Below are 26,594 nucleotides of genomic sequence, written 5' to 3' on the forward strand. Positions count from 1 at the left end.
AAGTCTGTCCAGACAGTCTTCCACAACAGACCAGTCTGTCTTCCGACTATTGTGTCGTCCATCGCAGAACCAGTAAGATAAAATAAGATAAATTTTATTTTGAGTCGGCAAGATAAGTAACAATACAATACCAGTCTGTCTTCCATCACAGGACCAGTCTGTCTTCCATTACAGAACTATTCTATCTTCCGTCACAGGACCAATCTGTCTTCCACCACAGACTGAAGCATTGTGTCCTCCCGTCACTACCAGATTGTCCAGTGACTGGCCTACTGAATGTTATATTTGTACACTCAACAAAATTCCTAAACGGTGACTGGCTTACTGAATGTTGTACACTCAACAAAATTCCTAAAGGGTCATTTCAATAATCTGTTCTTACAAAAACAATAAATACAATTTCATGAATTTACTGAAAGCATAAGAAAATGGAATTAATTACAAATCAACATACACAGTTTCGATAGAGTCCACATATTCTGCTGGAATAAAAGAAGACGTACCGATAATTCAAGTCACAAAGGCATATTAGTTTACGACTGTTATTTGTCAATAACGTGTGTGCCCGCCACCGGCAGCAAGCACAGCTTGACAACTACTCCTCATTGAAACATGTGTGAAGATACTGCTGATGGATATTTGTCTAAACTCGGTTGACGTCACGCTCCAGTTCCTGTAGATTCAGCTGCTGAGGACGGGCCCGTAAAGTCCCAGACATGCTCGATTGGGTTACGGTCTGGACTTTTAGGAGGAAAAGGGATGACTCGTATGTTAATGACCTGTAACATAGCTAATGTTGCTCTGGCGACGTAGCACGGAGCGTTGTCTTGGACTAGTTGCATGCCACTGTTTGCAGCAATGTGCGGTAAAAGCACAGTTGAATGATACCCGTCTGATATCGTCGTGCATTCATGTTGCCTTGTATGGACACAGTCGGTGTTTTGGTGTGCATCGAAATGCCCGCCTATATCATAATGGATCTTCCCCCGAACTGGTCCGCCTCAAGAACACAATTGGCGCTGATTCACTCACCACGTCGGCGATAAATGCGCGTGCGAACGTCGGCACACCGCAGTGTTATCCTTGTCACGTCGACGAAAAGAACATTTGCCCAGTCGGCCCTGGTGAACCGTAAATGTTGCCTAGCCCAAGCTAAGCGAGCTTCGCGGTGTCTTCTCGTTAAGATAGGACCTTTCTGGGGTCGACAGCATCAAAGTCCGACGTCACGTAACCGGTTTCGTACGGCTTGAGCTGATACATGACGCCCATGTGTCCCCCTGGTATGCCTAGATGTTGTAGCTGGTAGAAATCGATCACGGAGATGTGATATGATCATGTATCTGTCCTGCTGTGGTGTTGTGACGCTCTGTTTGAATCGTCGGGGTCGATCAGCCTAATTTCCGGTTTGGTTGAATTTCGCCCAAAGAGCTTGTATGGTGGATAGCCGTCGACTGAAGGTTCTTGCCACCTGAAATAAGTTGTTGAGAACGGAAATAACCACCAATATAATAGCTACAAACAAATAATGTCAATATTCTTATGAAATTTCAAAAAAATAAAACCCACCTCGGCCGCGTTCTTCAGTCATTCTCATCATGTTTTGTGTTTGGCAATAAGGATTTTCATCAGCAATGACAAAAGTGTGCACGAACACGTGCAAATAGGTGTCCATGCCTCGCACGTGCAAAACGTGCTATAATGGTCAACATGCCTAATACGATTACTTTCACTGCGAGCCGGTGTAATGAAGTATTTCGACCCCCAAAGAATAATGACCACCGGTCATTATTCTATAGAAAAAGTGACCCCCGGTCATAGTATTATGACCTCTAGATCATAGTACTATGACTCCCCCACGTGAAGTAAACTGAACCTCACGAAGAGTATCGACTCCCATAAAAAAAAACGACCCCGGTCATTTGGTCAAATTTAGTGATAACTCATGTATCTAAGGCCTAATTGCTGCATTTTATGCCCCCACTCGAGGGAGGGGAGCATATAGACTTGCCCTTGTCCGTCCGTCCTTCCGTTTGACCACTAGCCCCAGATACCATCACTTTACACAGAAATCAGAGCATTCCGCAACGGGAAAAGGGATTCTATTTCTAGGCGCTGTATCTTGGTGTATACATTTTTTTTCAGGAAAATAACAATTCACAATACGTTCACAAAACACACCAGTGTCAATAATCCCTGCAAACTTCGGTATGAAGTAATTCTTCAGAAGAAAACTGCACAAGAAACTGCTAGCATAGAACTTAGTATTAATAGAAGTTGCAATACTTAGCAGTGGCAGTAAAGTACGGTAGCGGCAACAATAGAAAGTAGTAGTAGTAGTAGTAGTAGTAGTAGTAGTAGTAGTGGTAGTGGTATATAGTGGCAGTGGCAGTGGCAGTGGAAGTGGCAGCAGCAGCAGCAGCATCAGAGGAATAAGTGACAGCAACAACAGCAGCAGGAGAAGAAGAGGTAGATGTACAAGACGTATTAGTGGAAGCAGGTATAGTAGTATCAGTAGTAGCAGTTGTAGTAGTAGTAGTAGAAGTAGTAGTAGTAGTAGTAGATGAAGAAGAAGTACATGCAGTAATAGCAATAGAAGTAGCGGCACCATTAGTAGTAGTACAATCAAAATGTTAACTATTGGCAATGAAGGGTATTAGAGTTGTAGATCTAGTAAAATTGTCCATTAGGTTTGGTGGAGATCACTTTTTATGGAGCCGGTGTTTTACACGGAAAGAGTAACTTTTTTAAATAGAATTATGTCCGGGAATCGATATTGTATGAGAGTTCGAATGTAGTAATTTCGGCAGTGAATATTTTACATGGAAGGAGTCACCTTTTCTATAGAATAATAACCGGGGTCGTTATTCTATGAAATTCGAAGAGAGTCATCTTTAGGGAGTCAGTACATTGTATTTTACTTGGAGGGGTCATTTTTTCTATAGAATAATGACCGGGGGTCGTTATTCTATAGAGTTTTCAAAGGGAGTCAGTTTTTTAAGGGGAGTCAATATTTTACGGGAAAGGAGTCACATTTTCTATAGAATAATGACCGGGGGTCGTTATTCTGTGGGGGTCGAAATACTTCATTACACCGGCTAAAAAGGTTATTAGCTTTGTATCGGGAAATATGCACGAGTTCTTCAGCGGAAATATATTTCCCGATGCAAAGATAATAACCTTTTTATTACATACGCATCTACACGTATAAATATTATGTAAATATCATAATTATGTTCAATAGCCTGAATAGGATTGACAATACTGAACTAATAGAAAAAATAGTGCAACAACACACACTGAAGTGTATGGAAAAATATTGACGTTTCCGGTACCAGTGTAACTTAACGTGGAATAGAAACGAGTATGTAATAATTCGCTGCATTACCTGTTCAGATATCGGTATTTGAAATTTTATGTGAATACGTGCATTATTAGAAAAATAATAATACAATATAAACTGACCGATTAGGAATCTTGTTAGGCTCAAAAACATCACGCACAGAGTTACCTGAATGGTTTTCATCTGTATTGTTACATAACCAGCTGCCGTGGCGGAATTCATAATTATAATTTGGAAAATTGCTTTAATTATTTAATTACCATACTTTGTGAAAGGTACATGTATCAATACCGGATGGACGTAAAACACTGATTACTTGAAATTTTGTTTCCGCACATTTATATCCAACACTCATAGATTAAAGTCATTTGAATTGGGATGTGTTTTTAACCGAACTTTTGAGTAAATGGAGCTTCGAGATGTATTAGTTCAGGTTAATGGTCCGGCATCTAGTCCGTTTTGTTACTGTTAATACAGTGAAAGGTAACAGTGTTGGCCAGTCTTCAAGACATTAGTAAAGATATTTGCCTCGACAAGATCACAAGTGAACTAGGTATAGATGACACCTTGTCAGATTGTTGCTTTTATAAAATCCAGTCTGAGCCATCTTAGATAAAAGAACTTTGTCATTAGGTCAAATCATAGAAAACCCTTGTAAACAGTCTAGATGCCGAATTTATACCGGGTCTTAATGAAACTGTCTTTATAAAATGTTAGCAGATTTTAAAACTAGGTCATATATGATTGAAACTAGGTCACTTTGTCAGATCATATAAAAACTTTTACAGACCAAAGGCTACAATTTTTACCTAATCAATATGAAACCTTTAGGTCAAAAGAAACTGAATTATCATTGGTAAAAGACTACGGTTTTGTCACTTTTTCAGAATTATATAAATGTTTGTCCTTTTGAAATCACGTTTGAAATAGGGTCATCTAAGTCACTAAGTCAAATCATACAACAACCCTGTGAACACTATATTGAGACCACTTTTTCTTCCTAATAGAAAATAACTGACCAGAATGTTGATTTGTATCAATTCTAGGTCAAGATCGAAATTAGGTCTTCTCCCAGCCAGCATTCTATATCGGCCCGATATCAAACCGACGTCGTTGTCTATAACGGCCCGATATCGGCTTCAATATCGGCTGCAAATAGGAATGATGTCGGCCCGACGTCGGCAGACGATATCGGGCCAACATCATGACATCGGTCCGACATTGGCAAACGATACTTAGCCAACATCAAAATGATATCGGCCCGATATTGGCAGATCATATCGTTGTCGCAAAATAGTGTGACACGCAGTGCTTCATCAAAGTTTTCTTCAAATATACACTTTACAAAAGATGTGTCTCGCATCATGTGTATGATGGTTATTTGATTTTATTGATATAATATTTTTCACAACTATATACTACATGTTTTATACAACAGTTACGTAAGTTTTCTGTATATTCTTAACACTATCAAAATTGTTCAATTAGAATTTTAAACATATTTATATTTTCATTTTTTTTTACGGTAAATATAAATATTTCTACGACGGCATTCTACATAAAACAAAAATGCATCTTAATTATAACCTCACTTTATTACATATAAAATTTTGATAAATACCGTCTACAAATTTTGTTTGGAACATAGTTTGATTAATTCTGGCATACATAATATTTGCTTAATAAATTAGCACACATAAACAATTAGATTACTTTTTCACGTTTATCAATAATATTTTGAAAAATATAGCTATATTAGAGAATCCAATATTGGCCCGATGTCAATCCGACTTACGAAATAGTTACGCTGATTAATGTCGATCTACCGATTTCAATATTTTGCGGCAGTTCAACTGTCCGATCTCGGCGATATATGATCATTTTGTGTCGATTCGCCGTAAAACCTAACTCACTCACTCACAACGGCCCGACGTCGGCCCTACATCAGCACATTTTGCCGACATTCCGACATTATACCTATATCGGGCCGATATAGTCATTCAGGCTGGGCTTGTGGCAACTATAAGGTAACTAGGTCAAACCGCAGGAAAACCTTGTTAAAACTTGAAAAGCCCCAATATCTACCTGATCTACATAAAACCTAGTAAGCATGTTTGTTTTTATATCTTAAAAATAAAGGCAAAGATAAAACTGGATCATGTATTCATAAAATCTTGCTGATCACACTGGTTTAAAAACTAGGTAACACGTTCAAATCGTGAAACCACTAGAATTCACAATTTCAACTTTGTGCTCCGTGAAGTTTTTCTTGTTTATGTGCTTAGGTAATCGAGTTTGTGTCATTATTGCTGTCTTGTTAAAATCGTACTCGATATTTCAGACAATCACCAACTAAAAATGTTGTAATGAAAAGAAAACGAAACATTATCTGTCCTATAATTCATAACTAATTAACAGAATAAATGAGAGGTATAAATTATATCTGTATAAAGGACTAAGTCTGTCAAATCTGTCAAAATCCATTTTATCTTTCTATCTATCTAATAGCTGGATCGAATTTTTATTAGATACCTTTTCATTTTGAAAAGGAAAATATTACTAATTGCTGATTTAACGTCCAAATGATTTGACCCGTGTTATACTGTACCTTACCCTAGTCAGATCTCATTGTATGTCAGTTTTATAGGCCACGTTTTTCAAAATGTATTATAACAAGGGCGAATGTGCGTGTGTTTCGAATTGATATTTTATCTGATATTATCTTTCAAACATTTGTCGATAATGTTTTTTTTCTCCGTTCAAGGAATTGTTACAAGTATGAAAGAACTAACTTTCATCTATTTAAATGTCAATTTTGAAGAAAAATGATAATTACAAAACCTTATTTGATCTACTGTATGTAAGTATTTTTTTGTGAAGTTAACTTTAATTGGAATAATTTAAAGGTATACTGAATGCTTATACGTAATTCAATATTTAACAATTAAGAAAAAGAACCAAAATCGAGACATATTCAGTGTCCATTTTTTGTTCGCTTGAATTCTAGTATGGAACTACATATTACACTACTTTTAGGATTATTTTGTCTCATTATTAAAGGTAAAATTATTTTGAAACAAAAAAACTGGTGCCGAAACATGTATACATTTTGATGTTTGTTTCTAAAGGTGGCAGTTTCCTTCTAAATCTTTTAAATGTTTTAAATTTTACTAAGTACTTAGGATTAAATATGTTATTATCGGTTAGAATTATATGATATACAGTCTGATGATGATGATTATGGTGATGATGGTCGACATGATGATGATGATCATGATAATGGATGGATGGATGATGATGATGATGATGATAAATAGTATTAAAACGAAAACCTTGTTAAATGGAGTAAGTATTGGTATGAAACGTTCACGTTTTACATAGTTTTTTTTTTTAAGTTTATCATTTCTCCTATTTATCATAGCCTGAAAAACCGAGCGTACGGACGAAACGGGGTAGTTTTCGGCTTTAAAAAATTGTTTTAAAAAAGACCTTTAGAATAGCTGTCGGATAGAAAGAAATTCACCTATGGTTCCTTTCAAAAGATATAATTATTCTTTCATACATTGTTGTATTTCATTTCTACCCTATTATTGTGTAAGTATTTTTACATTTTATTCAGGGTTTTAATATCTAAATATGTTTAACTTATGCCCAGAGTCTTTTTAGCTGGACAGTGTGAATTTTATGATTTAGCTCCATGCTGGTTGACAGTAATAATGCTATAACATATGGGCTTCGGAGTGCCATGTCAATGTTTTAAACGTTTGAAATCACACCAAATAATGAGCTTTAAATTTAAAAAGGGCGTAATAAAGAACGTTGTGATATTTTGTTATAATTTCAACAGCAAAGCTAAGTATTTTTCATTTGAATTAAGACTGACACGAAAATTGCTGAGTCGGACTAACTTTTATCATGAGTTCAAGATGTTTTCAAAAATATGTGGTAGCATAGATAAATATTTGAGTGACGGTGAAGTTAAAAATAAATAACTAATTGTTAAGAAAAGAATAGGAAAAGGTGATTCGGAATACCCCATAATGATACACCACAATAACAGATCATAATCAGTATGGTGACAACCTGGTTTCTGATGTAGGAAGACACCAGATGTCTCTCCAGGAATTTATCCATCACGGGCGGGGCACCTGGGCGGAACCGCCGGCCTTCCTTAAGCCGGCTAGATGGTTTCCTCACAGGCTAAAGCGAAGTTTCGAACATAGCGATGAGGGGCAAATGATTCGTAGCCAACAGCCTTAATCACTCAGCCAAGGAAGCCCCGTCGTTAATATTTTGAGGTGGTTGTTGTGAATAACGGGAGGGTATGGGATGAATGTCCCTCCCCAGCCACTGGGGCATCATAAGAGAACTTTTTTTGGATATATTTCATAAATGGACCTATTTCCAGATATAAGAATCCTTTTATTCTGTTGGGTACACCTCTACCGTATGGTGGCTGATTTCTGCCATTTCCTGCCGTGTCGGTACGTTTAAAGAGTGAAAAACTCAAGAACGCTAAATTTATAAGTGCGCCAACATACTAAGTACGCCCGGCAACACGTTAAACTTTGAACCAAATTCAGGGTTATCGTACTGGTGCCCCAACTGACTTACAAATACCTTTTTGTAATATCGACACACTTCTTTGTTGTTCTGGTATACTGTACTGTCGCCCCTCAAACACTTCCAAACGCAGGAACGACATTGTAGAAATTTGACAGTATGCTAAAATTTTATTACATTTTTTTCTCATTTTCGATTTTTTATTTATTGAGCAAAAATATAGATTCATGCCTTCGTCACGGACTAATGTGTTGATGCCTATTGTTTGGTAATATTTTAGATACATTTAATGCAGTGATTGGACAGCAGACGGATTGCGCGTGCTACGGAAATGACGCCACGATTGATTCAATAATGCCAAACTGTACATCTTCTGCTGGTATTATCGCCATAGATTCTGTGTACAGAGCAGCGAAACTTCAGAGTACCGGATGCCCAAACCCAGCTTCTGGTAAGCATTTGTTATATCATATATATGCACATATCTTACGACGCTGTAGCATATTAATATCAACCATTGAGTAATCTCTTTATTTCAGTCTAGATCACATTATAATCATTTTACACCAAGTTGCCATATAAGGCGTAATAAAAAATGTTTTTTTCAACTTTTTAGCAAAAAGTTGCAAAATTGCACTTTTTATGCTTTAAACATGGTTAGTGATGTTAGAAATGAACTTACTGATGCTCTAAAGGCATAACCCCCTTATTTGTATTCATGTTTTGACACAAAAACAATTTCCGAAAAGTCTCACTTAATAAAAATCATAATAATAAAATTCCGACCTACCTACCCTAATTTATTTTAGCATGTGTCCTTATATGCGTCTTACTTTCTACCCTCTACAGCTGGCACAAGAGACGAAGCCAACTGCTGTACGTATGACAATAGTAATGACTGTCGAATTAACCTCACATCAGCTGATATTCCGACCGTCTACTCGGACTGCTCAGGGGCCGCCACATGCTCTAAACAGGTCACGTGGCAGGGGACGTCTGCGGACTGTACCGTGAATCATATGACTCAAACTAACTACATGTGCATGAATTACTATTGTTTTCCAAGTAAGATATGTAGTTCTTTTATGTAATTCTTGCGGCCATTTTCCATCTATGTGCAATATATTTAATTCAGCCGCGACTGTTCTATGATTTCTTTAGTGTAAGTTGAATAAAATTCTTGTTAATGAGCACAATTTGTCAAAGACTCAAATCCTTGACTTCGCCCTAATTAGTATGTCGAGTTCTAGATGTGTGGGTAACTCCATATAATCACAAGGTGTGCCTAGCCGATACTTGGTCAATGCGTCTTACCGAATATTGCAAAAATGTATGTGTTCCTCACTAGTAGTATGCACAGTTACAGTGTAAAACAAGATGCTCAGGTAAGTACATTTCATTTCTTACCTTTACAGCAGTTTAAGATTTAACAGTTTTCAGTAGCACTCTTAAAAAATGCGGCAGTTACTGTACTTCTCTTACACCGTCTAAACCGGTAACACTCACGCTAAGTGCAAGGTAAAAGTTTTGCAGTAAATTTTAATGGCGGATTCAGGACTGAACGAGGTAAAGCACGTCTAAGCAGTGTTACAGTTAGGCACACCTAACGTAAGCATACACCGAGTTAACCCCAGATGAACTTATTCTTCTATTGACAGCTTCTGATGTATTGGAGTTTTGCGATACTTCCGGTGCTCAAGTTGCTACCTCACCATCATATTTTTACAACGACGGCTACCCGTCAGGCATTTCGCACTCCAACTGCTGCGCATGCGTTATTACTGCATCCGCTGCGTCTGCAACTATTGACCTTGACATTCTAGACCTTCAGCTGTATGATGCGACAGCAACGTGTCTTCAAACTGTTTTTGTAACAGACAGTTTGACAGTTACAAGTTATAACTGTACAGAAAACAACGACTATACAATCAAAAACTTTTTAACATCAAGTGGGAGTTCCTTGACTGTCACCCTGAAGTCTGACGCCTCTGCAGTTGGTAATGGAAAGGCGTGGTTTAGAGCTACTGGTAAAATTGTTATTAACCGCTTTTACATTATTCAGTCATTTTATAAGTAAACTTTTTTCTTTTATCAATTTATAAACGTTTTCTGAGTCTCGGTGTTCGAGTCCCAATTTGACGGTATTACGTCATAAAAATTGGTTCAAGGAACAGATCATATCCCTTGCATTGCCACCACAAAACGGTTAAAGATAGTATTTTTTGATTTTCACAAAGCACCTTCTAACATTTTTGTACATTCAACTGTTCAAAAGTAATTTATTGCACGTGTTTCAATTTTCTATATGCTACACCTTACCAGTGGAAAATTGCTATATTTGTTTGTAAGCTTTGGCGGGGATATCATATGTTACACTGGCGATATAATAGTCATTTAAGCTATTCCCTTTATATAGTATGTTTTCTGACAAAACAAACATTTTATCGTCATTATCAAATGGTTGATAATGAATTTATCTGGAAGTTTGCATTTATTAAATTTAACAAAAAGAAGGAAGATAGGTTCATATATTCTAAATTGTGTGCATGATTGTCGGTTTCTGAATTGATGTCATTCTGTGAGCAGTCTTACCGAGCATGAATTCGTCGTCATTGACATCTTTAGCTTATCGACTCCGAAATGTTAAGGCGTAAAAAAAATGTTTGTTTCCGATATCCCGACCTACCCTAAATTTTTGGCCCGACCCTAAATGTTTTTATGGCCTTGGAGATAAACTTCAATTTTTATGCCTTAAACATGGTCAGTGATATTAGAAATCAAATTACTGATGCTCTAAAGGCATAGCCCCCTTATTTGTATTCATTTTTGAGCACAAAAATCATTTCCGAAAAGTCACAATAATTAAAAAAATCCACCCCAAAAACACTTCCGACCTACCTACCCTAATTTTTATGAGCGGAAACAAAGAATTTTTTTAGGCCTAAGGGGGCAAGGGATAGTGATTTTGAAAATATGGCAAGAACACGTTGATACAAGTGCAAGAAAAAAACATACAAATACAATTGTGAGAAATGTCAGAGGAGAGTAGAGCAATGTATTGAACATAGCACTTTATCGTATGGCAATTTCATTTTAAGGTTGAAGTTTTAGGGCACTATATTTTTAGACAGAAATGATTTGAATTAAGTATGTTGATCGTCAATTGACTGGCTTAGAGTTTACACACTGGTACTCATGTAGTTAGAAGAGAATTGCAACTTTTAGTTTAATCTACATTGGATGGTATAACTTCTCTCAATGACATTCATTAGACCCATGAATGTCTATAGAGCTAAGAATATTTCAGTTCAAGTCAAACATTCTTTATACAAAGATTACTCAGTCGTGGAATCCTTAATAAAGTCCAATATAAATGCCTAAATCTACATCTACTCTTTATGATGCTTGCCCGAGTGGCGCCCTTCTACCCACACATGCGCATTCACTTTTTACTTTTACATTCAAATGAACCACATGCGTGCACACGCGTACTCACAAACAAAAGACTCCTATTCTGACAATTATGCTTTAATCATAATTATTTGTTTCGTAATAGTTTAATATATCATTCAGCATCTTTCTGAAATTGTAGTTTCAAACGGCGGCATGACAACTTCGTGTAGTTCCGTAACACAGTGCCCGGACGAGACAGCCACCGCAACGTCAGCCAACGCCGGAAGCGGCGACGCATCCAGTAACAGTGCAACGGAAGGTACGAAAATAGGACCGCAAATAGCTTTTTTTTGCAAAGTCCACAATAGTATAATTAAGTGTTGGATTTAATTGGCGCATGAAAGAGTTTTACAAGGGCTTTATTGTAAATCCTTAGTGACAAGCCAGCAAACCTAACACGTAATTTCAATGTAAGCCGTTCTCATTTTTATCTGCAACTATTTTTACGCTAAGTTATAAACATACATATAAAGGGCATGTGTTTATATAGACGCATCAAATATGCAAGCCATGAAAAAGAATTTGGTATCATTTGGTCGATGATTTTCTAGTCTATTTCAGTTCCTATACATTAGATAATATAATTCCATATCACGAAGTAATTATAATTCAACGATGCAGTTTAAAGTTTAAAATAATGCGTCCAGCGGTTTAGCGCTATAGGTATTGCTTTAGACCACACCAGGAGAATGTTGGATCTAATCCGGAGCGAGGCGTATGACCTTTGTGGTGTTTGGTACTCAGTTAAGAAGCACAAACAACATATACCCATCCGCTCAACGTCTTTTCTATATGTGAAAAAAATGTCATTTCCAAGCAACCCAACATACTTGTTTAAATTATTTGACTGAATACATTTGCCAAATAAGGGGTTATGCCAAAATTTGATGGTTTTTGAAGGCATGGCAAAGCATAAAAGGGTCGGTCGATTGGCATTTTTACATTTAACAGCTCAAAGTAATATTTTAAAATTACTATTATTCTTAGCACAAAGAGAAATAATTCAACAATTTACATTTAATTACCGTCGTTGTTATATCCATCCTGGTCAAAAATATTTTTTCTTCAATTCTGTTGGTATACAGTCGGCGATCGGGGAGCACCCGTGGAATTTACACTGGAGACGCCAAATGTCCTTGCAACTTTCCATGAAGTTCAATGTACTAGTTAATTATCCCTGTTGTTCATGTAACTTGGCGTAACAGAATTTAGATTTGAAAAGACGTCTGCGGAATCTGGTTCTACTGATGTGCTGAGCGGAAACTACTGATGTGCTTTTATTTTCAGAGACATGGTTGTTTGGTCTCTCAGTGACGTTATCTGCAATCGTGCTTGCAGCTTTGTTCCTGTTTATACTGTTAACATGTCTGATATGTTGTGCCATCTGCTACAAGTGGGGAAAATCTAAGGTAAATTTAAGATTTTATTCTATAACAATACAGCAAGCAAAAAGGTTGAGGGTCATTACAACAGTAGCTAGATCTGGTATTTTGTATTTGACTCGAATGGATTTTGCAAGGACGGATCACACCGCTAGCGCACCTCGTACGTGAGATCCGATCTGGTAAAATCTAGTCGAACCGAATGCAGCATCCCAGATCGAGCTATTATTATAATAACCATATAATATTTGTATAATGATTGAATAGCAATGTATGTTTTTTAAGTGTGTGAAGTTGGCGAGAAGTTCGACATTCGACATTGAACATTAGATATCAGAACGACATTGGACATTTGAAGCGTGAAGTTGGCAATAAGTTAAACTTTCGACATTGAACATTCGATCTCAGAACGACATTGCACATTCGATACCAGAACGACATTGGACATTCAATTTTAGAACGACATTAGACATTCGAAACCAGAACGACATTGGACATTCAATTTTAGAACGACATTAGACATTCGAATCCAGAACGACATTGGACATTCGAATCCAGAACGACATTGGACATTCGATACCAGAACGACAATGGACATTCGATTTCAGAACGACATTGGACATTGGATTTCAGAACGACATTGGACAACGACATACCAGAGCGACATTGGACATTCGATACCAGAACGACATTCGACATTCATTTCAGAACGACATTGGACATTCGATTTCAGAACGACATTGGACATTCGATTTCAGAATGACATTAGACATTCGATTTCAGAACGACATTCGACATTCGATTTCAGAACGACATTCGACATTCGATACCAGAACGACATTGGACATTCAATTTCAGAACGACATTGGACATTCGATTTCAGAACGACATTGTACATTCGAATCCAAAACGACATTGGACATTCGAATCAAAAACGAAAATTGGCTAAAAGTAGCATCTTAAGTTAGTAGGTCTTCGTCCTTGAAAGGCGGCCTTTAAATTGTTAATCATGTTATATATCTGTTGTTTGCGTATCTGTATTTTTTTTTTGTATTTATTAATTACGAGTTTAAAACGAGCTATAGACACATATCTTTTTTTATTTTCATTCTTATTGCGTTGTTTGTTTTTAATGTATAAACATGATGGAAAATTAACACAGGAATGACACTTCTGGTAATGAGTTATTTATGGTTTATGGGCATTTATCTCATCTAAGCTGAGCAAAGATTTTGTTTATAAACACAGGTGCCCTGAAGCTGGACAAATGGCCACCGGATTGACTGCACCGGGGCCGTGATATGAACAATTTCTATCTTAACCTTGTTTATTTGTGAATTGAAATAATACTTTTTTCTGATATGAAATGAATTTTTAGAGAGAAAAAAGTAACAGAAAACGAATGGGAAAACTGATTTGTTTGTTTTGGATTTAACGCCGTTTTTCAGCAGTATTTTAGTCATGTAACGGCGGGCAGTTAACCTAGCCAGTATTCCAGGATTCTATACCAGTAAAAACCTGTTCTTTGCAAGTAACTGCCAACTTCCCCACATGAATTATCAGAGGTGGAGGACGAATGATTTCAGACAAAATGTCTTTCATAAAATCGTCACGGAGAACATCCACCGACCCCGCGATCCATAGACAAACGCTCTCCCTACTGCGCAAAGCGGGTGGGCACGAATGGGAAAAATGAAGCAAAATAATTCAAAGCAGTAAATATTGAAGTCCAGGCAATAAAATATGTTACGTACTTTTTGAATTCTGATTCATAATACAATAAAAAGAAATTCTGTTGGGGTTCGAACCCACAGGTTGTTTGCATGCCATGTATCAGGGGCAATCGCACTTACCAATACGCTGAACAGTCTTTGATCGCAAACCGGTTCATTTCTTACATTACATACCTATTTCTTACGTAAATCATCAGCCGGCTGATAATTGTTGCACCGCCAAACTTATTGTATTGCTGCTCATTTGGTACACTAAATGAAAACCCCACTTCTGTTGTCAAATCAAATCGACTTGAAAATCTGTCCCAGCATGTTGTCCATTTAACTCATAAATGGTCTTATAAATGTGCCCGAGGGAGAAGACTTAGAAACGTATACTGTTTAGTATCCCACCTGGGAGATATTGGCATGCATATTGTCACATTATTGAAATATTTGAAATAAACTATACTATTAAGACAAAAAAGATAAAGAACAAAGAAAGAACTAAAAATACAGCTACTACAGCAAGCCTCCGCACTGGGGTTGTTATTGAATGAAAAAACGTACATACGATACGTAGTGCATATTCTAATTTATTACATTCTATCAGCCAAATCTGATAACTTATAAATAAAAATCTAAATGTCGTTTTCAGTTCGAAAATCTAATATAGTTACGGTATTTAATCTCCACTGTCGTATTTGGATTCAAATGTCCAATGTCGTTCTGAAATCTAATGTCCAATGTCGTTCTGAAATCGAATGTCCAATGTCGTTCTGGTATAGAATGTCGAATGTCGTTCTGAAATCGAATGTCCAAAGCCGATCTGGTATCGAATGTCGAATGCCGTTCTGAAATCGAATGTTCAATGTCGTTCTAGATGCGAATGTCCAATGTCGTTCTGATGTCGAATGTCGAATGTCGTTCTGAAATTGAATGTCCAATGTCGTTCTGAAATCGAATGTCGAATGTCTTTCTGGTATCGAATGTCCAATGTCGTTCTGAATTCGAATGTTCAATGTCGTTCTGGATGAGAATGTCGAATGTCGTTCTGAAATCGAATGTCCAATGTCAATCTGGTATCAAATGTCGAATGTCGTTCTTAAATCGAATGTCCAATGCCGTTCTGAAATCGAATGTCGAATGTCGTTCTAGATGCGAATGTCGAATGTCGTTCAGAAATCGAATGTTGAATGTCGTTCTGAAACCGAATGTACAATGTCGTTCTGGTATCGAATGTCCAATGTCGTTCTGAAATCGAATGTCCAATGTCGTTCTGAAATCGAATGTCCAATGTCGTTCTGGTATCGAATGTCCAATGTCGTTCTGAAATCGAATGCCCAATGTCGTTCTGGTATCAAATGTTCAATGTCGTTCTGAAATCGAATGTCCAATGTCGTTCTGGTATCGAATGTCCAATGTCGTTCTGAAATCGAATGTCCAATGTCGTTCTGGTATCGAATGTCGAATGTCGTTCTGAAATCGAATGTCCAATGTCGATCAGGTATCGAATGTCGAATGTCGTTCTGAAATCGAATGTTCAATGTCGTTCTAGATGCGAATGTCCAAAGTCGTTCTGGTATCGAATGTCCAATGTCGTTCTGGATTTCAATGTTCAATGTCGTTCTGAAATCGAATGTCCAATGTCGTTCTGGTATCGAATGTCCAATGTTGTTCTGGTATCGAATGACGAATGTCGTTCTGAAATTGAATTGTCAATGATGATCTAGTACCAAATGTCCAATGTCGTTCTGAAATCGAATGTCCATTGTCGTTCTGAAATCGAATGTCCAATGTCGTTCTAGTATCGAATGTCCAATGTCGTTCTGGATTCGAATGTCCAATGTCGTTCTGGATTTGAATGTCTAATGTCGTTCTAAAATTGAATGTCCAATGTCGTTCTGGATTCGAATGTCTAATGTCGTTCTAAAATTGAATGTCCAATGTCGTTCTGGTATCGAATGTCGAATGTCGTTCTGAGATCGAATGTTCAATGTCGAAAGTTTAACTTATTGCCAACTTCACGCTTCAAATGTCCAATGTCGTTCATAGATCGAATGTTCAATGTCGAATGTCGAACTTTTCGCCAACTTCACACACTTATGTTTTTTTACTGATTCCTGTGAGAAGTCCTGATATACTTAGATGTACAGTAATTGTAAAACAGCATCAATGTTAAGTATTTGAAAATTGATGTTGCGCATACATGAATTTTTACATATTTACAATTATTCAACAATGTAATATTAGACACAATATATATTAAGATAAATTGTGATTACCATGTGAAACAGATTGAGTCAATACCGAGCTCAACTTGTGCCTACATGAGAAAATCGACTGGTTAAATTGAGGGGTCAAAACGTATTTCAATAATAATAACGACTTCATATTTGCCATATTATTTGTCGCCAGTGGGTCATATTCAGATTGGCGTTTCACCTTTGGACATGATTTGATAATAAAAAATATAAAACCCGGATTTAAACATATTTTATACTTCCGGTTACCAACATGCATTATCACTACTACCACAAGTCTTTGAATCTCAATCAATAAGATATATATGCAAGTAAGATCTCTAGAAGGGATCGTAAATCTCTGGAAGAGATCCAGTACTATTTCAGTCAGTGAGTGGGATATGATAACGAATATATATTTATTGACGGAGCTTCAAGTGCCTGTGGATTGCAGAGCAAGGGGTTGCTTCAGTCTGAGCTCGCGGCTAAACGGGCTGGAATCATTCTTTGAAATGATCTCTTCGGGGCTTCGGGTATCTGGAAAACGTTTCACTGACCAACCAGTATCATAGTAGTGATAGAATCATCTCGATTAGTAAACCTTTCACATTTCCCTTTTCAGTCATTTGATGTTACACAAGTTCGATCAGAGTCGCGTCAGCACTTACATACGGACAGACCAAAAGGTTCCCCGGATTCGCTGCCGACTTACACTCATTCAGTTGGAGGCAAAACCGTAAACACAAGAATATTGTCTGTAGGGACATCTGATCTCGATTTTTATAGTCACCGCCATAGTGTTGGACCACCAAGTGAGATTTCCACAAGAACTGGGATGTTTTTGTATAGACCTTTTGAAAATCGGTATCATTTAAGAAGCTACTTCCGGCGGCCAAGCCTTGTGAGAGTTGAAAGTCCATAGAATGGATGCATTTCTTTTATAATATAACATTTTGCAGGCTCACGGTATTGTTGTACGTATGACCGACGAGGTTACATTGACCTATCATATCAAGGATCAAGCGCTTTAAATATCAGTTCTGAGATTGATAAAGGGTTGAAAAGAGAGCACGTATAAAATGTCTCAATATGTATATTATTGTGAATTGATGTATTTGAAGAAAGTGACAGGTAAATCACATATAGACAAACCTATTGATAGTGAAAGATTCACGTCATTTACTTTTCAACATTTCAAGTCAAAGTTTAACTCGAAATGGTTAAACTACTAAAATAATAAGTTCATCTTTTCGGTGTTTTGTCAGGAAAATATTTATTCTCAAGGGTTATTGTAACAACATCATAATCAATATTGTTTAAAACTGATTGAATAAAGAAAAACAAAATCAGTGACTTATCGAACTTTCGTCTAAGTCTATAATAACCTGCCAGTGTCAAATACATTGGCACACCGACCGAACGATCGATCGATTGATTGATACACTATAACTATTAAAATACAAATACATTTATTTCTATAAGGCAAATTGATCATGTGTTACAACATTGTATAAAATCAGTCAATTCATTGTCACATAATGCTGTTTTGTAATATAGTTTCAGCAGAACGTAGTAATGCAATTGCTCATCTCTTCAGTACAGAATAACTTTAGAAACTATGGTAATTTTTTAAGACGATAAGAGAAAATCAAAAATATATGTTGTATAAAACTAAAGGCTTTAGCTGTCTATAAATATAATAGGGTTATTATAACAGTAGCTTGATCTGGGATGCAGTATTCGGCTAGGGTGGATTTTGCCAGATCGGATCTCACGAGGCGCGCAAGCACCGAGTGTGATCCGACCTTGCAAAATCCACTCTAGCCGAATACAAAGTCCCAGATCTAGCTACTGTTATAATGACCCTTTTATTATATATCTTTACCATTTTAATTCTTGTTTCGTTCTTGAACGAAATCTTAAAGTTTATCGATATTAAATGGAACTAAGTGAAGTTTTTATGTGCACTATTTATAGAAATGTGTCACGCCATGCATATTTATGAAAATAGTCCGGCAGCATACAATACGGAAGGTACAATACGGAATTTTAAAGGTACGATACGGAAATTTTGTCTGTATGTTCATATTTAATTGTGAAATACAAGTTGAATTTTTACAGAATTTGTATAGGTATATAATAATTTTTTTTATTATATACCTATATAAATTCTGTAAGAAATCGTTTGTGCAAGATGTCTATCAACACAAATTCCAAAGCTTCATTTTAAACAGCAGTGTGTACTCCTGAATCCATTGTGTCGATGGAAAGGCAAAATAAGGTTTCTGCAACATCTTCACCTTGGTATATCCTCTCAATATCTATTTCAACACGTTCCATTCTATTTTGATTCCGTTCGGCCGCCGACACTCGAGTCAGTCCAATTTTAGCGAATCTCCATTCACCCATAATAGTTCTGTCGACGTCCCGAACGTTCAAATGTTTAAGTGGAACTCCATATATATACGGCATTGCATTTTTTTCTCTCGACGTATAAAATCTCTTCTATCTGCAGGTCTCGGTAATTTCTGAGGCACCGTATTTAGTTTAAGCTTATTACTGTTATCACCAGTCCAAAACCATTCACAGAAACTCTTCCTATTCGTTTCAATCTGCTATTTTCCTAAATATTATCTCGTTCAATTTTCTTTACCCGAACAAATCTTCGTACAAATAATATTATGACGGTAATTGACTATCAAATTATAACGCACGCCACAATGAGTTGTTTGTCATTTAAAAATATCTTACTAATCAATGACTGCTGTTAAAACACTCTTTGCGGAGCTATTGTTTCTTACTAGATTACTATAATGTTTCAGGATTCCTTTTGTAACTGACTTTCAGAATTAGACGCATATAATGGAGACAACAAAGGATAATCCTGACAGCTCTTATATAGTTACTTGTATTTCAAAATAGTTGATTTGTTTGTTTGTTTTGGGTTTAACGCCGTTTTTCAACAGTATTTCAGTCGTGTAACGGCGGGCAGTTAACCTAACCAGTGTTCCTGGATTCTGTAACTGCCAACTTCCCCACATTAATTATCAAAGGTGGAGGACGAATGATTTCATACACAATGTCTTTTATCAAATCGTCGCGGAGAACATACGCCCCGCCCGGGGATCGAACTCGCGACCTCGCGATCCGTAGACAAACGCTCTCCCTACTGATTCAAAATTGTTGAAGTTGATTATAAAGTAAAGAGTTTTTCAGTGATACTTTAGATACGTATGTTTTCTACATACGAGACATATTTTTGAACGTAGATGGCACTGTTTCATGTCTTTTGTGAGTATGTACCAAAATTTTAAAAAGCTTTGTCAAATGCCGATGTAGTTGTCTGAATGGTTCAGCGTTATTCAGGTTCTGGTATAAGGCAGGACGGAAGGTCTTCGCCGATTTTGTATCTATTATTTATCAATGGTAAGAAGTCTGGTTAGAATGCAGTTAATTCAAGCGCGATAGTTTGGGAATCGAGTTGAGTGGCCAATCTGTTCGGCACTTCCCTATTCGAACTGTGAGCTGCATTTCAGGTTGCATGAATACATTATTACTGTAGTATAATTTCCTTATTAATTACTCAGTAATCTTGCTAAAAGTCTGCAGATGTGGAATCTTGCTGCATTATTTCTTTCTCTAACCTTCAATGACCTCTAATGTAGCAGTGTAAAGCTGCGTTAGGTTGGTTCTCTTGTTCCATGCACTGCCCTAATAGATTCAGGGCTGTTTCTCTGTGACCAAGGCGGTCCTCTATTTCGATTGTTCTTACAAGATTAGCAAGTGCTTGATACTGATTATCAAATCTCTGAAGGTGTCTGTAGGTCTTGTATTGTAGAAAATAGAGGTAAGGCAAAGAATCTACAACTGCCCAATTCATCCAGTATTTCTTACGTTCTCTATACAGCAAGTCATCTTGAGTTGATCTGTACATTTCATACTGCAGTTCCTTTGGAACACAATGAATCTCAGCAGGGATGAAACTGACGCAAAATGAACATACATTTCTTACAGCTTCTTCATTTTGATGATATGCCACTTCTGCAAACATTCCCCGTACTGAGTTTATGCTAAAGCTATAGCAGCTTCATATAGGCTCAACGGTATTAAAGTCATAATGTCCCTCTGTAATTCTTAAAACGAATTCTGTGTTTTCAAAATTCCTAACACTGTAGAAAACAGATGCAAGTTTTAGTCTACTAGAGGCAACATCAGAATTCAGACCTGCAGATAACCAGTCTAGTGCTACTGGAGGTACAATGTTGTTTATCTGAATGTTAAATGATGCTATTACAGTTCCCAATGTTGAACAGACAAGTGGTGCTAGAAGACTGCATGCTCTCTGTTCTAACTTACTTCCTTCTCTATACATCTTCTCATATTTTGTTATTAAATTGAGCATGTTCCGTGCAGTTGTTACAGGACTGTTATGAAGGTTCTGATAATTTTACACAAATACACTCAGTGGTTTGCCTAGCTCTGCTTACTAATAATGATCCTGAAATGGTGAGACAGTTATCCTGCTTAGAAGGAATATTTTCTGCTATCTGATAATGTAACATGTTCAGTTTGATCTGCAGTCTTTGGCCAAGGTCTTCAATCTGAACACCGAGCAATGCTTGTCCATCACTTTGTATTACGTGAAACATTCTTTCTTAACTTCAGGTGAAAACTGTCCTGCCATCAGGTTGTTTTCAGGTATGATGAAATGTGGGGAGCTTTTTCGTTGTAAACACTTGTATAGTACAAGTAAACAACATGATAAACATGTAAATAAACTATTTTCCTGCCATGCATTTGTATGTGTGTTTTCAACACAATGTAATAAAACTGTTTTACACATAAAACCTGTAATTTGATCTTAACCAGCATGATGAAGAAATGTTTCAAGAATCATTTTCATCAATACATAGCAACGTATTTGTGTAATGTTTAAACTAAACATTACACATCTCTCTGCTTGTGAAGTAGAAATTCTCCATTCAAGGTTAAGATTTTGGTTAACTTTACTTCCAACAGCAACAACAAAACATCCATTATTTTCTGCAAATCTCTTCATGTCTACAGTAGGCCATCTTCCTATTCCTTGTCTATCTAACCAGGGTCTAGCTTCATAGGGCCATGAATTACAATGGAAGGCAGGAACAGTGTCACTGTCGAATAATCCAGGTCCTCCCTGCGTAACCCATGATGGACCATGTTGTACAGCATTTGCAGGCATAAGGTCTCTACGTAAGTTATTCTTGATCAACACCCTCCAACTTGCATCTCTAACATAGTCCTCATGTAGGGCATGTGTAGCAGGAAGAGGTACATCAGCTCTAATCAGTCGAAGAAGACAGTAACCAGGTGACGTAGTGTTATCTTGAATCATCAGTAGATTAATGAAGCCATATTTCCATTCTGCATAGTCTTGTATCACATTATAATTATGATCACAGGTTAAATAGTCTAAATCTGAATTAAGTCTTTCTGTTGTTGTTCCCTCAGAAGTGCTGCCAAAAATGTAAACGGACTTGTTTCTAGGCCTGAGTGAAATTGTCAGCATAGTTTCCTTTAGCCGCGCTGCCCATCTCCGCTTGAGCACCATTGTCTCACTAACGCCAGCATCATCAAGGACCTCAGACAGTTTCAAGGACAGGTTCTATTGGTAGTCAGGGACACGAAACATTCTGTAATATAGACACACTTATACAGTATTCCAGCCAAAGTAGTGTAGAAAAAATAATTCCTTTCTTTCATATTTTAATTTATAAAGTTTTTTTTCATACAAGTTAAAAAACAAAATTTGCAATGCACTACAGCTGACTAAGAATGTGAAGTTTTTGTTATTTTACATAAAATTTAAAATAAGTGATTCAAAAACCTGACAATTGTCTATTGTATTATTATATTATAATTATATTATATATTATATATTATAATAATATTAGCGAAAATGATTTTTAAATAACATACATTTTACTTACATGAATGGATCAAATTATTAAAGTCAGCTCAAGTTAAGGTACTTTCTGTTTTACAAAATTGATTTTTGTAGGTACTTCCCCTCTAGTTTTTTAAAGGTTGTCAAGAGAGGTAATCTAATTTGAATATAGGTTGTGTTTATGCTGACATTTTGTCCCTTGACAGTTATTTACTAATTCTGCTCCCCCAACGCACCCCTCACCCCCGGGTGGTTGGGGCATATAGATTTGGTCTTATCCATGCATCCGTGTCTGCATCCACCCGTCCGAAGTTCGTGACGCGCCTACCTCAAAAAGCATTTGCAATAAATTGATGAAAACTTGCACGAGTCTTTATCATGATATGACCTTGCGCACCCCCTATGTTTCGTCTGGCTTCACCCCCTATTTTCAGAGTGATTGTCCCTGAAATAGTCAGAAAAAAATGCACATTTTCACCTTGTGACACGCCTAGCTCAAAAAGCATTTGATATAGATTCATGAAATCTTGCATGAGTCTTAGTCATGATATACTTAGACGACAGTTATTGTAAAACAGCATCAATTTTAAGTATTTGAGAATTGATGTTGCGCATACATGAATAATATTTACTATTATTCAACAATGCAATATTAGACACAATATATATTGAGATAAATTGTGATTGCCACGTGAAACAGATTGAGTCAATACCGAGCTCAACTGAGCCTACATAAGAAAATCGACTGGTTAAATTGAGGGGTCAAAACGTATTTCAATAATAAAAATGACTTCATACTTGCCATATTATTTGTCGCCTGTCGGTCGTATTCCGATTGGCGTTTCACCTTTGGGCATGGTTTGACAATAAAAATTATAAAACCCGGATTTAAACACATTTTATACTTCCGGTTACCAACATGCATTATCACTGATTATGTATAGTAGCACTACCAACACTACCACCAGTCTTTGAATCTCAATCAATAAGATATATATGCAAGTAAGATCTCTTGAAGAGATCGTAAGTCTCTGGAAGATATCCAGTACTATTTCAGTCAGTGAGTGAGATATGATAACGAATATATATTTATTGACGGAGCTTCAAGTGCCTGTGGATTGCAGTGCAAGGGATTGCTTCAGTCGGAGCTCGCGGCTAAACGGGCTAATATCATCCTTTGAAATGATCTCTTCGGGGCTCAAACTATCTGGAAAACGTTTCACTGACCAACTAGTATCATGGTAGTGATAGAATAAATTCGATTTAGTATACAAAGTATATAAACCATTCACATTCCCTTTTCAGTCGTTTGTTGTTAAACAAGTTCGATCAGACTCACGTCAGCATTTACATACGGACAGACCAAAGGGTTCCCCGGATTCGTTGGCGACTTACACTCATTCAGTTGGAGACAAAACCGTCAGCACTAGAATATTGCCTGTGGGAACATCTGATCTCGACTTTCATAGTCACCATCATAGTGTTGGACCACCAAGAGAGATTTCAACAAGAACCGGAATGTTTTTGTACAGACCTTTTGAAAATCGGTATCATTTAAGAAGCTACTTCCGGCGGCCAAGCCTAGTGAGGGTCGAAAGTCCATAGAATGGATGCATTTTTAATAACATTTTGCAGGCTCACGATATTCTTTCACGTATGACCGACGGATTGACATTTACCATTAAGCGCTTAATTAATATGGAACAGAATTAGGGAAAAATCTACATTGTGCTTTCGTACATCCAAATTTGCGATTTACATAAATGCATTCGTGATTCTCATGTTCACATGCTTCCTTCGGATATCCCATTTTGCATTGTTACATGACCATTTGTGCATCTTTCTGACATTCTTACATGCTTAATTGTTTCACTTTAACACCATTATTGCTTCTTCATTGGTCTATGACATTATCATGCATCACTTGGTGTATTAGCCCTGCGATTAACCTAGACACACCTGCCACATGTGTTTATGCTGTCTATATGTTGATGATATGGACAGAAGTGGCTCCTGGACGGGTTGAATGCTCTTACTCGTACGCATGAACAGCTAACAAAGTTTAAGCCGCACACAATCTCAATTGTCACTATGGTGAATGCAGCTTAGCACTAAGCATAATGGGCATCTCTCATTATGATACCAGAGGGTGTTTTTCGGTGACGCCGTCTAAATTTGTTTTCGTTACCTATGCCACGTGACTTCAGTTTGCAAATCAAACTACTTGATAACGCATTATAGATAATTTATCAAAATGAAAGATTTATGCAACACTCTGCCTGATTGGACGAGAGTGTCAATTTCTTTCACTCTGTTGATTGTGCTACGCTGAGTGGAATGTAGACAAAGCGTTTATCCTAAACGATGCTGTTCACAGTTTTAAAGCTAACTTAGGCTCAGTATATTTAGCAAGAATATTGATATATCTCAAAATGATAAGTAAGTTTAATATATATGATAAAAACCTGTTCAAATACCAACATATATCAAATTAAAGAAATAGCTGAATACGGTCTGCATATCACATGAATAAGGTGTGATAAGAGTCTTTTATGTAGAGAAGTGCTTTTTAAAAGATTTTCCTAATTATGTACAATTTTCGTCTGTATGAAAAGGTTTCTTGCTTTTTTGACTTATTCAGATTGCATATTAAAATGAGTACTTGTTTGCTTTGATATATTTGTTATAAATTATTTAACTGATTTATTATATATGAATATTTTTCTTTAGTATAGTATGCAAATATTGAACTCAGTTGAAATCTGTTTTATTATATATATGCTATATAATGACTGAATCTCATTACACTGGAATGAAGGTACGCTGCATACAGTTTATATATGTGATATGACTACGGTCAAACTTTGCTTATGAAACAGAAATATTGAAATAATTACAATTGTATGTTTTACTTGACCTTCACTTTTTATAGACCTACCTGTGTGACGTCATTGTCCAAAGATTCACGAAAAGCGAATATGCATTTGTTAAAGCGGGATCAGTTGGCCTATTTTAGAAATAAATAAAAATAATAAATAAAAAAATCCTTTAATTGATTTTTTCTCATGTATTCTAATCAAACTTGATTTGTAGCAACTTTATTAGGCCCGCAGCCAACTTTGTTCAGCTGGGACATTTAACCCCTTTTAGGGGCTGCTAGAGCTAAAACTAGAAATGCCTTTATAAAGCGTCTCATGAACAGCTTGGTGGATCTTTGTCATACTTGGTCTGGAGCATCATTATAAGGTCCTCTTCAAAATTTATTTATATAGGAACTTGGGCCCTATTAGGGACCACTATAGCTAAAAGCAGATATGCCTTTCTTCGCATTAACCACTAAAATGTAATGGATTTTTATCAAACTCGATGTGTAACAATATCGTAAGGTCTCCTGCTATTTTGTTACAAATGGGGATAGGGACCAATTTAGCTAAAAATATAAACACGTTTAATGACCTCTTCTTATGAACCGCTTCATGAATCTTCATCAAACCACTGCTGTAATTATTCGTCTAAGTTCAATTAGTATACACCATTGACGCTCCCAAGAAAGCACAATACAAGAAACCACTAGTAAATAAGATGAATAATGAATGTAGTATATCAGATTACAGCATGTTCGAAAGCAACACGAAATTTTTAGAAAAATGAAACAAGCACAGATCATTTCTCAGAATTAAGCATGTATGAATATAAAAAAAAAACAACATAAGATGGACAAATTGCCATGTATCAATGCTAAATGGGATGTCAGAAGGAAGCATGCGAACATGAGACACGTAAATCACAAGATTGGATGTAAGAAAGCACAATGCAGTTTTTGCCCTTATTCTGTTCCACATTAATCAGTTCTGAGATTGATAAAGGGTTAAAAGAGAACACGCGTAAATGTCTCACAATGTCTCACAATGTATTTTATTGTGAATTAATACAGTAGTAGAAAGTGACAGGTAAAATCACACAGAAAAACCGGTG

The 26,594-nt window shown here is 36.6% G+C and overlaps 2 protein-coding genes across 2 annotated transcripts; one reads left to right on the forward strand and one right to left on the reverse strand.

The window, feature by feature from the left end:
• The first annotated feature begins 8,670 nt into the window (after positions 1 to 8,670).
• On the forward strand, positions 8,671 to 18,040 carry LOC123555613 (uncharacterized). The gene is made up of 5 exons (XM_053547596.1): positions 8,671 to 8,968; positions 9,562 to 9,930; positions 11,496 to 11,615; positions 12,644 to 12,765; positions 17,316 to 18,040. Exons 1-5 carry the CDS (start codon positions 8,923 to 8,925, stop codon positions 17,613 to 17,615), a joined length of 957 nt encoding a protein of 318 aa, XP_053403571.1. The 5' UTR covers positions 8,671 to 8,922; the 3' UTR covers positions 17,616 to 18,040.
• A 122-nt stretch (positions 18,041 to 18,162) lies between these two features.
• Positions 18,163 to 22,716, reverse strand: LOC128558436 (uncharacterized). Its single transcript, XM_053547597.1, has 2 exons — positions 22,663 to 22,716; positions 18,163 to 22,365 (listed from the first exon to the last, which is right to left on the reverse strand). The coding sequence occupies exon 2, from the start codon at positions 22,281 to 22,283 to the stop codon at positions 21,555 to 21,557; it is 729 nt and encodes a 242-aa protein (XP_053403572.1). The 5' UTR covers positions 22,284 to 22,365; positions 22,663 to 22,716; the 3' UTR covers positions 18,163 to 21,554.
• Positions 22,717 to 26,594: the final 3,878 nt, after the last annotated feature.

This window comes from Mercenaria mercenaria, chromosome 7, assembly GCF_021730395.1.
Source record: "Mercenaria mercenaria strain notata chromosome 7, MADL_Memer_1, whole genome shotgun sequence".
NCBI classification, from domain to species: Eukaryota; Metazoa; Mollusca; class Bivalvia; order Venerida; family Veneridae; genus Mercenaria; species Mercenaria mercenaria.

Excerpts from the sequence above, each read along its gene's own strand:
- LOC128558436 (XM_053547597.1), bottom strand. The coding sequence starts at position 22,283 with ATGGTGCTCAAGCGGAGATGGGCAGCGCGGCTAAAGGAAACTATGCTG.
- LOC123555613 (XM_053547596.1), top strand. The coding sequence starts at position 8,923 with ATGACTCAAACTAACTACATGTGCATGAATTACTATTGTTTTCCAA. Across the intron at positions 9,931-11,495 it reads GGCGTGGTTTAGAGCTACTG|TTTCAAACGGCGGCATGACA; the intron begins GTAAAATTGTTA and ends CTGAAATTGTAG. Across the intron at positions 11,616-12,643 it reads CAGTAACAGTGCAACGGAAG|AGACATGGTTGTTTGGTCTC; the intron begins GTACGAAAATAG and ends TTTTATTTTCAG.